The sequence below is a fragment of the Capsicum annuum genome, chromosome 12, assembly GCF_002878395.1.
Source record: "Capsicum annuum cultivar UCD-10X-F1 chromosome 12, UCD10Xv1.1, whole genome shotgun sequence".
NCBI lineage: Eukaryota > Viridiplantae > Streptophyta > Magnoliopsida > Solanales > Solanaceae > Capsicum > Capsicum annuum.
The window spans coordinates 4,306,298-4,316,459 of record NC_061122.1 but is presented as its reverse complement, the minus strand read 5'-3'; the positions used below and the strand labels follow the sequence as shown (position 1 = coordinate 4,316,459).

The following is a 10,162-nucleotide window of genomic DNA, read 5'->3' as shown; positions in this document are numbered from 1 at the left end:
GGCATGGAATGTAGTTCATTTGGTGTAACACCCAATCTTAGTATAAGGAGTCCCACATCGGCAAAACACAGGAGGGATATTGGTATATAAGTAAACAGGCCCACCTCACTCTAGGGAGGTGGGTCTGGGCCCAGAGCGGACAATGTCAACAGTGGGTTTGGCCGTTACAAATGGTATCAGAGCCACTTTGTGCAGCAAGCAAGGACCCCGAACCATAAAATCAACTGAAAGAAGAATCTTCCAGAATTACATGTACCTTCATTTGGTATAAAACTCTGGAATCTGTTGTACCTTAGATCGAGCTTCTTCAATGCCGTCCTAGAAGTATTTAGCACTGTCCAGGAATTTGTAACAATTATGTTACAAAGCTACCGTGGAAAAAGAAGAGCTTTTCAAGAACATTTTTCATAAGTTCACTTACCTAGAGCAGAGAGAACATTTTCACCCTCTAGATTGTTATAGCTCAAATCTAGTATTTCGAGCTTGTCTAACCCGGACAATCTCTCAGAACCTAAAGTATAGAGGAAACGGATTAGTTAGAATATCTTATCGAATTCAAAGAAGCAAATAGAGGGAATCATATGTTGGAACCAGCTGATCCAGTTTTGTTGTATGTGAACCGTATGTCGGAACCTGATCTAATTTGGTTGTGCGAGAGGTTCAATGACTTGAGAGATGAAAGTCCACTAATAGACTCAAGGATGCTGCAATTAAAATTGTTCCCTGACAAATCAAGTACTTCCAGTTTTCTCAGTCGTCTCAGTTTCTCAAAACCTGTTACCAAATCGGCAAGAAACTTAAAATGGACATGTTAAATCATGTGACAGAGTAAAGTTTTTGAGAGTCAAATAGATTATACTTTGAAGTTAACATTCGTCAACCAGTATATAGTTACAGTTGGCTGTTACATTTCAAGTTATTGTGACCTACTTCCTATATGGATTGGTAGAACCATTTTTTAGGTATGTAGTACTTCCTCCGCTTCATTTTATGTGACGTTCTTTCTATTTTAATACGTTTAAAAAAGAAAGACACACCTTTTTGTAAATAGAAATGGATTGGTAGAACTATTTTTCATATATATAAACATTGTGTATGACATTCTTTTTGTTTTAGTCCGTTCAAAAACTACAACACCTCTTTATATTTGGAAACTCTTGGAACTGTAACTTTCTGATTGTACTTCCGATGACATGTTCTTGTAACCATAGAATTATCATAACTTGTTTACAACCACAAGCTTTAAGGTACCTTTGGTATGTACCAAATATCATTCATTTTTTTGTTCTATTCCTTGAAGAAAAAACATCGTACCTAGTAAAACATCACCATATAATATAAAATGTAGAGAGGGTATATAGAGAAAACGAACCTTCATTCTTCACCCAACCAGCCAATGAATGTCCGGGGAGGAGCAAAGCCTTGAGATTTTTGAAGGGAACAAACAAAGATGCATTAAAAAGCCAGTTTCTCAAAATATCATCAGTATATGTACCATTAAGAGTACTAAGTTGTTCTTCTTGACTAATGTTCTTGACACCAAAAGACAACTCTATGACTCTTCTGGTGTTGTTGCTGCAAACAATTCCTTCCCATTGACAACATTCCGCTGTTTCATTAGCCCCCCACGATGACAAATAGTCGTAGCCGGTACTGTATTTTATGTTTGCCTTGAGCTGCAATAGAGCAGTCCTTTCTTCATTCCAACAACAATAGCAGCACCACCATCCATTTGCCATGAACAAAACCAACAACCATATATAAACTTTCTTGCTATTAGTCATATTCTTCTTCTTTACCTACAATCCACTAGTTACATAGGCCACTATATATTGAGAAGACTCTATATATAAGAAAAGAAGCTTGCTTCTGCGTTGGTGGGAGGTTGCAGGAATAGTGCAATAATTGATGTAGACTGGAGTGGAATTTTCTACAACTACTTTTTTTGTTATGTCCCTTTCAGCTTCTTTATTTTTACATTTAATAAGTCTTCTTGTTCTTCTGTTTCTATAGTTTACTCTAAGTCAATACTGTATTAGTGCATTCATTTATTTTTCTCTAATTTTCATCAAAACATTGCTTGCAATTTGAGCTAGACTAAAAAGGTGTTCTTATTGAAACTGACTAAAACGAAAAGCAAGATAAACAAATTAAAACAGAGGGAGTATATTTTGATATTATTGTGCTTAACTAGTCAACAAAATTTGGTTCCTTATCCATTTTCTTCTTCCTTTTTTTGTATTTATACTTTATGTGTGCAAAGTCAAAAAAATCCAGCTAGTTTGGGAGCTACTAAGTCTTTAGCACTTATTTCAGTGGACCATATACGTTGTTTTCAAACCACTAATGACACATTTTTATATTTCAAAATAATTTAATTTAACTTTAAACTTCTCATTTTACTTTTACTGATCATATGATTTTATACCATAAAAATGTGACATGTTTAAAAATGACAAGTGGTAACTATGGACTACACTAGATATGAGCTGAATATACAACTTTTGGATTTTATTGTCCCTTTATTTAAGTTATATTGTCATTTTCACAGTAGATAGGTAATAAAACACAAGAGATCTTTGTATGGTCACTTCTTTTTCCTCTTCAAATTGCAACTGGTCAAAGGAGGTTGATTTCTCATACGGTCACTTCTTTTACTTGTTTAATCACGGTCTCGCGCGATGCAATTCAAAGCGGAGTTAAAAAGTATTTCTGAGGCTGTTTTGGTGAGACACCAAAAATCTAAAGGTGATCAAAGTACAAGCAAAACCAGTTGTTAAATTTTATCCTAGTGAAAACAAGATCAAAGTGCAGACTGATCATTCTGCTGGCATTTCGCTTTTACACCCCGTTTAACTACCGCTAGGGATGTAGTTGTAGATCGACTAGTCTTGATGAGTCACTGGCTTCACCTGTTATCTCCTTTTACGACATGGTATTATGTCGTTATATTCCATATGTCACTTGATTGTCTCTTTTATATGTGAATGTCTTTTCTTTTTAATCTACTCAATATTTTTCTTTTAATATCCATCTTCCCTTGTGTGATTGCACCGCATATGTTATTGTATCCATCTTCCCTTGTATGCTACTATACACATTCCACAAGAAATTTTCTCCCAGATTATGGTACACAGTCAGTGTATTTCAGCTCAATTACCTCAAATGTTCAAAACAATGTTTCCCAAAAAAAAGCAAATATTTAATTTCACATCGCATGCCAAAATTTTACTGTATGAACATACAGAACATTCATCAACATTCACTGGTATTAATGAGCTTGATGGGCACCAAGAACAACTCACACATACATTTGCATAGTGAAATGTTACATAATTAAATTGACCTTTTGGAAGCGAAAAAATCGTAACATGAATACATGAAAGACTCGACAAAATAAAACCAAACATTTCTCCAGTAAGGGTTTACCCAGAGGACTACAACCACAGCAACCACCACATTTGCATATGCCACAAGAAAGGAAATATAGAACGACTCCATATCTAAAAAAGAAGCATCATCTTTGCAGCAGTTTGGTGCTGGAGGGTATATTGGAATCTCTCTAGGCTCCGTACAACTGATGTTCAATGGAAAACCACAAAGAAAAGGATTTCCCTCATAACTGCTTTCACTAAAAGTTGCAAACTGCGCAGAACGCTGTGGAGTCCTTCCCGTTAGATTATTATGTGCCACGGTAAAAACTGCTAGAGTTGTCAACTTCAGAAGTTGAGTGGGAATACTCCCAGTCAAGTTGTTGTAGGACAGGTCCAAACTCTCAATATTCCGGAGATTTGAGAATTCTGATGGTATTGCTCCAGTAAGGTGGTTATGTGACAAGTTTAATGCATGAATCTGGGTAAGATTACTGAGTTCCTTGGGTATTTCACCACTTAACTGGTTGCAAGAAAGATCAATTCCAGTCATATAGTCAACAGTCCTACCTTCGTATGAATAGGTGTTATATTTGGTCGTGAACTCTGCTCGAATCCATGGATAGTTATAACGGAAGAAATGTGTTGATGATGACTTCATTGAGGATTCTACGTCTATCACAGCATCTCTTCCAAACATCTGGAATCCTGCATATCCAAGTGGTGGACAGTATGGGTATCTTTCTATTATAAAATGTTGTTGCATTATGTTCCCAAAGCAATGAGGAATAGGACCCGAGATATTATTATGAGAAAGATCCATAATTCTCAATTTACTCGCGAGGCACAGCTCTCTGGGAATGATGCCTTGAAGATGATTTCCTTTCAAGAGTAAGGTGGTAATTCCAAGACTTCCAAACCATTTTGGAACGAAGCCGCTGAATTTGTTTTCTCTAAGATCCAACACTTGTAAATGGTCAGAGTTTGAGAACATGTGAAATTCCCCTTGTAACTTGTTTTTGCTCAAAAACACATGTTTTAAGGCTAGCGAAGCATTGAAACATGATGGAATCACACCAACAAGGTTGTTTTCAGAGAGATCTAACACCTCAAGTCCTTCAAGTCTACAATAATCAGGCGGAATATGACCCGTTAGATGGTTTCTGGTCAATGCTAGGGAAGTTAAGGAGGAGATATCACCAAGCCAGGCTGGTATGTTTCCTGACAATTTGTTGTAACTCAAGTCCAATGTACGTAAAGGAGCAGTCGATAACTTCCTTGGAATTGGGCCAGAGAAGTTGTTCCCATCCAAGTATAAATATGCTAAATTGTTTATGTTAGCAGAAACTGGAAATATCTCCCCTGCCAACATGTTATTTGACAATCTCAGTAAAAACAACTTGGATCCTTCACAGGGCAATCCAATCGACAGGTCTCCTGTTAACTTATTGTATGACAAATCCAAGCATTCAAGGCCTTTCATGTCACCAAAACTTGAAGGCAACAAGCCTTCAATCATATTGTTGGACATTGTTGACATCAGGAGATTCGGGATAATTGACCCAATGTTAGGTGGAAGTTTTCCTTGAATCTTGTTGTTGGAGATATCAAAAGCTTTCAGATAAGGAAGGAATGGCAATTGAAGAGATCCAGTGAATGCATTTCCACCCAAGTAAACTTCTTCCAGTCTGGAATTGTTTTCTAACAACCAATTTGGAAAGTTTCCACCAATGTTGCAGTTCGAGAGACGAAGAAACCTTAAATGAAGTTGATAATGAAGGAAACTTGGCATTTGAGAGCAATTGTATAATGACAAGGTTTCCAATTGAAACTTGGGAATCCAGTTACTAGAAGGAGTTTGTAAAATTACTGAGTTGTTGTCAGCAGTGACAAACTTAAGTTTTGAATGGTTAGCAAACGATTCGAATGAAATTGGCATTTCAAAATTGTTGTTTGCTAACAAGAGATATTCAAGGGACAAGAGCCGTGAAAGTGGAGATGAGGCAATGTTTCCAGTAAACTGATTTTCAGTGAGATCAATTACCTGAAGAAATGTTAAGTTCCCAAGACATGGAGGGAGTCTCCCAATGAATTTGTTTCTGCTGAGACTTAGTTCTTCAAGATACTTTAGATCACACAAGCCTGTAAAATGAACAAGCAGCTAATCGTTATACATGTTTTATTTTGTTGTTATGCATAAAATGTATCATATACTTTATATAACAGAATTTTATTGTAGGTTATGATATACGTTTAATTACCTAAAGCAGCGAACCCATTTTCATCATCGAGTGCATTATTGCTCAAATCCAAGATTTCTAGCTTGTCTAACCCTGACAATCTCTCCCGACCTGAAACGTTATGGAAATGGATTAGTTAGCATATTCTCGTTCTTGTAAGAAGACTAATAGTTCAAAGGGGCAAGCAAAGGAAACCACATGTTGGAACCTGATGCAATTCGGTTGTTTGCTAGGTTCAATGACGTGTGAGACGAAAGATGACTAAGAGACTGAAAGATGCTGCGGTTAAAGCAGTTCCATGATAAATCAAGACTTTCTGTTTTCCTCGAATTTCTCAGTTTCTCGGAACCTGTAGCCAAATCAACAAGAAACATAAAATGGACGCTACATTATGTACTAACAGTTAAACTTTTTGACAGTCAGATAGAATATAAAGGAAACTAATTCGGTTTCGCAATTTTTGTTCTGAAGGAGAGTCAAGGGGCAAATGTGAAGTTGGAACCTGATCCAATATTATTTTCTGCGAGGTACAATGACTTGAGAGATGAAAGTTGACTAATAGACTCAAAGATGCTGCGATTGAAATTGTTCCGAGACAAATTAAGTACTTCTAGTTTTCTCAATCGTCTAAGTTTCTCGAAACCTGTTACCAAATTAGCAAGAAAATTAAAATGGACATGTTAAATCATGTGACAGAGTCAAGTTTTCGAGAGTCAAATAGATTGTACTTTGAAGTTAAACCTTGGAAGTTGAACTTGTTTTGATCATACTTACTATTTAGATTGGTTGAACCATTTTATAGGTATGTAGTACTCCCTTAGTTTTAGTTTCATTTTATATGACATTTTTTCTGTTTTAGTCCGTTCAAAAACTACAACACCTCTTTATATATGCAAACTCTTTGAACTTTAAATTTCTCATTGTACTTTTGATGACATGTTCTTGTAACCATAGAATGGTCATAACTTGTTTACAACCACAAGCTCTAAGGCACCTTTGGTATGTACCAAATATCATTCATTTTTTTGTTCTATTCCTTGAAGAAAAACATCGTACCTAGTAAAACATCACCATATAATATAGAACGGAGGGAATGTATAAAGAGAAAACAAACCTTCATTCTTCACCCAACCGGCCAATGAATGTCCAGGTAGGAGCAGAGCTTTGAGACTTTTGAAGGGAACAAATAAAGATGCATTGAAAAGCCAGTTCCTCAAAATATCATCAGTATATGTACCATTACTAAGTTGTTCTTCCTTAGCAATAATGGACAACTCTATGACTCTTCTGGTGATGTTGCTGCAAACAATTCCCTCCCATCGACAACAATCCGAGGTTTCATTAGCCCCCCACGATGACAAATAGTCGTTGCCTATACTGTCTTTTATGTTTGCTTTGAGTTGCAATAGAGCAGTCCTTTCTTCATTCCAACAACAGTAGCAGCACCACCATCCATTTGCCATGAACAAAATCAACCACCACAAATATACTATCGTGCTATTAGTCATATTCTGCTTCTTAACCTACAATGCCACTGAATATTGACAAGAATATAAGATATAGCCAGAATATATAAGAAGAGAAAGCTTGCCCGTTACTTGTACTAGTGAGAGGTGGAATTCATCAAGGTACGTGCAAGCTGGCCCGAACACTAGTGTAAACAAAAAGTATATAAGAAGAGGAAGTTGATGATTCTAAAATCTATATATATCCTTATAAACTCTAAAAGAGAAACAACACTTTCTTTGCACAAATACTATCTATTTATAACCTTTCTTATAGTAACCTATTGGAAATTGAAAATCATACCTATGGGTAGATTCTTGTGGGATGTTTGATATTAGAGAAAAACTATTTATAACCTTCTGATGAAGAAAACTTTAGTGTAATAATTGATGCAGACTGGAATGAAATTTTCTGCAACTAATTTTCTTGTTATGTCCCTTGCAGCTTCTTTATTTTATCATTTTAATGTCTTCTTCTTGTGTTTCTACATTTTTCTATAATCTAAGACAGTCAAATCTCGTATTAGTGATAGTATTTGTCTAAAAGTTTTATGGTTATTATAGTGAGGTGTTGTTATATATGTATATTAACTTTTCATATTTAGATCTCAATTATTAGCTATTATAAACAAAAATACGCAAAATAATAAGTTAATGATTCAGTTTGTTACCTAGGAGGGAAGTATTTGTTAACCAATTTAACCAAAAAATTAGAAAGTGTTTGAATGTAAAAAGGACAAACATCAGTAGTCTTTTCTCGTGAAGTTATGACCATAACTGATGGACACTATTCAAATACAATTTTTCATATTTAAATATTCACATTTGAAATTTATTATGTGCTTGACACTAATTATAATTACAATAATTATTAAAATATCTTATAAATTTTACACATTATTATCAAGGCCCAAAATAGATAGTGACCAGCGCTATGGAGGTTAGGATTCAAAAGCAAGGCTCGTCAAAATTCAACAACCACAACATACCAATACCGCCAATAATGCACCAACAACATCAACAATACACCTAAACCACCAAATCACAATATCAAATCCATCTAGAAACTATGAGAGGAAGTCAAATATTCCACAAGACCAAAATAATAAAAGAATATTAAAAACTCTAAAGACATGACTATGAAGCAACTCTAGGAGTTTTCAAGAAAAAGAACATAATAAATGAATAAAATATATAGCCCACACGAACAAGTGCGGGGCTCACCATGAATATGCCACTCGAATCCTATAACTAATGAAATCCTCACCGTCAACTGCATTTTCTGAAAAACAATAGCGAGGAGTGAGACGCTATCTCAATGAGTAATACACTTAACCACAACCGTTTTAATGGGGGAGAAGTCATAAAACATCATGAAATAAATGCTCTTTCAGAAAACAGTAACAATAAACAGTACTTCCTCCATTTCACAATAAGTTAATTGTTGGATTTTGACACACATATTAAGAAAAAAAAGCAAAGACATAAATTTATCATGTTTTTTCATTTTTACCCTCTTCAAAAAGTAAAGACACATGATACATCACTCCCAATGCACATTTAATGAAGGGTAAATTTGAAAAAAAAAATTCCAACATTTACCTTGAATTGTGAACCATTCACTTATTTTGAAACATAAAAAATACTCTAACAATAACGGAGGAAGTATCATTTATTTCATGTAAGCAAAATGAGTCAATAGTTCATTAATAAACTCAATAAGCATTATATCATATCAAATATTACATATTTGGAAGGTTTCCAAATGAATCATGTAATCAGTGTGGCCTTCTACATCAAGAATAACCACATCTCAAATACCCGATTTCAGTATCATATCAAGTAAAAGTCTTGCCCCACGTGCAACTTCATCAGTAATTCTTGTTTATCTTTTGGTAAATAGTTCTTCAATATCCGATGTCAATCTCCCAATTAAGACCCCATGTTTAGGCTATATAAAAGACTTTACCTCGAGATCAATAGCAAAACTCCAATGAATTCCTTTTTTCGGAGTGTATGTTGCCCTTATTTTTGCCTAAATTTCTCTAAATCGCCTTCTTTTTTTTCTTTCTTCTTTTTTTTTTTTTGATTAGCTTATGTCCCAGCAGCCACAAAACCTTAAGTTTTTGTTTTGTTTGTTATACGCTGCTGGCCAGCTTTACTTTCTTAAATATTACTAGCTCCCCCCCACCCCACCTCCCCACCCTCTTTTTTTTAAAAAAAATTAACCCTTTTTTTTTCTTTTGGATTATTATGCCCTTATAAATTGTAGGGTATCACAATTATACATTTCATATAAAATATAATTTCACAATATTTGAGTATGATTGTTACGGGGGTAATTTTACAAAGAATATATCGCTGTGATAACTGTTGTTACAGGGAAGATATAACATCAAAAATCAATCTTTGGAAAAAATTGGACCATTATAGTGAAATGCTATTATAACGAGGTTTGATTATATTAATTCATTCGTTTTTTTTTTCTCTAATTTTCATCAAAACATTGCTTGCAATTTGAGTTGGATTCTTCTTTTCAGAAAAAAACAACGACCTTGACTGTCACCATCATATTTACTTGACTTAGACCCTTTTTCTCATTAGGAAAAATTTCCATCTAATGTCACTTGTATGGAAGTTTCATGCAATTACTAGTCAACAAATTTTATTCCTTAGCCACTTTCTTCTTTTTGTTATGTACAGTTTATGTATTCTAATGCCAAAAAAAAAAAAAAATCGCTACCCAACGGCCAAGAAATTTTTTATTTTTTTCGAATAAAAATGATGTTTGGTCATAAAAATTTCAGATACAACTTCAAGTTGTATTTGGGTAAGTGAAAACAATCCTCAAACTTGTTGCTTTGCAAATTGATTGATTTAAAGTGAGCTGGAAAAGAAGAGTTCCATAATGGAAGACCTTGACTAGTTGACTATCAGCATCGAAGACAACTTCGATTTTCTTGTGCCTAATTTACGCAATGATGAACAAGTGATTTTCTACCATTGAGAATACAATAACATACCCAGTTTAGTATCATAAGTGGGA

The 10,162-nt window shown here is 34.7% G+C and overlaps 2 protein-coding genes across 4 annotated transcripts; both read right to left on the bottom strand.

The window, feature by feature from the left end:
* Positions 1–6: 6 nt before the first annotated feature.
* LOC107870491 (receptor-like protein 15) lies at positions 7–1,883 on the bottom strand. 2 transcript variants are annotated; one of them, XM_047400594.1, is made up of 4 exons: positions 1,373–1,883; positions 592–774; positions 422–511; positions 7–334 (listed from the first exon to the last, which is right to left on the bottom strand). In XM_047400594.1, exons 1-4 carry the CDS (start codon positions 1,782–1,784, stop codon positions 177–179), a joined length of 843 nt encoding a protein of 280 aa, XP_047256550.1. In that variant the 5' UTR covers positions 1,785–1,883; the 3' UTR covers positions 7–176. The 2 variants fall into 2 exon arrangements, with proteins under 2 accessions (XP_047256550.1, XP_047256551.1); XM_047400595.1 differs by having other exon boundaries at positions 634–774; positions 1,373–1,881.
* A 1,429-nt stretch (positions 1,884–3,312) lies between these two features.
* LOC107870490 (receptor-like protein 15) lies at positions 3,313–9,282 on the bottom strand. 2 transcript variants are annotated; one of them, XM_016717027.2, is made up of 6 exons: positions 9,086–9,282; positions 6,726–7,145; positions 6,114–6,254; positions 5,820–5,960; positions 5,633–5,722; positions 3,313–5,513 (listed from the first exon to the last, which is right to left on the bottom strand). In XM_016717027.2, exons 2-6 carry the CDS (start codon positions 7,117–7,119, stop codon positions 3,337–3,339), a joined length of 2,943 nt encoding a protein of 980 aa, XP_016572513.2. In that variant the 5' UTR covers positions 7,120–7,145; positions 9,086–9,282; the 3' UTR covers positions 3,313–3,336. The 2 variants fall into 2 exon arrangements, with proteins under 2 accessions (XP_016572513.2, XP_016572514.2); XM_016717028.2 differs by lacking the exon at positions 6,114–6,254 and having other exon boundaries at positions 9,086–9,281.
* Between the last annotated feature and the right edge of the window lie 880 nt (positions 9,283–10,162).

What these genes read in the sequence shown, in the direction of transcription:
- LOC107870490 (XM_016717027.2), bottom strand. Translation starts at nt 7,119, where the DNA reads ATGACTAATAGCACGATAGTATATTTGTGGTGGTTGATTTTGTTCATG. An exon ending in AGAAAATAATATTGGATCAG is followed by an intron (nt 5,961 to 6,113) that starts GTTCCAACTTCA and finishes ATTTGGCTACAG; the next exon opens with GTTCCGAGAAACTGAGAAAT. An exon ending in AAACAACCGAATTGCATCAG is followed by an intron (nt 5,723 to 5,819) that starts GTTCCAACATGT and finishes ATAACGTTTCAG; the next exon opens with GTCGGGAGAGATTGTCAGGG.
- LOC107870491 (XM_047400594.1), bottom strand. Translation starts at nt 1,784, where the DNA reads ATGACTAATAGCAAGAAAGTTTATATATGGTTGTTGGTTTTGTTCATG. An exon ending in CAACAAAACTGGATCAGCTG is followed by an intron (nt 512 to 591) that starts GTTCCAACATAT and finishes TCTATACTTTAG; the next exon opens with GTTCTGAGAGATTGTCCGGG. An exon ending in AAATGTTCTCTCTGCTCTAG is followed by an intron (nt 335 to 421) that starts GTAAGTGAACTT and finishes ATTCCTGGACAG; the next exon opens with TGCTAAATACTTCTAGGACG.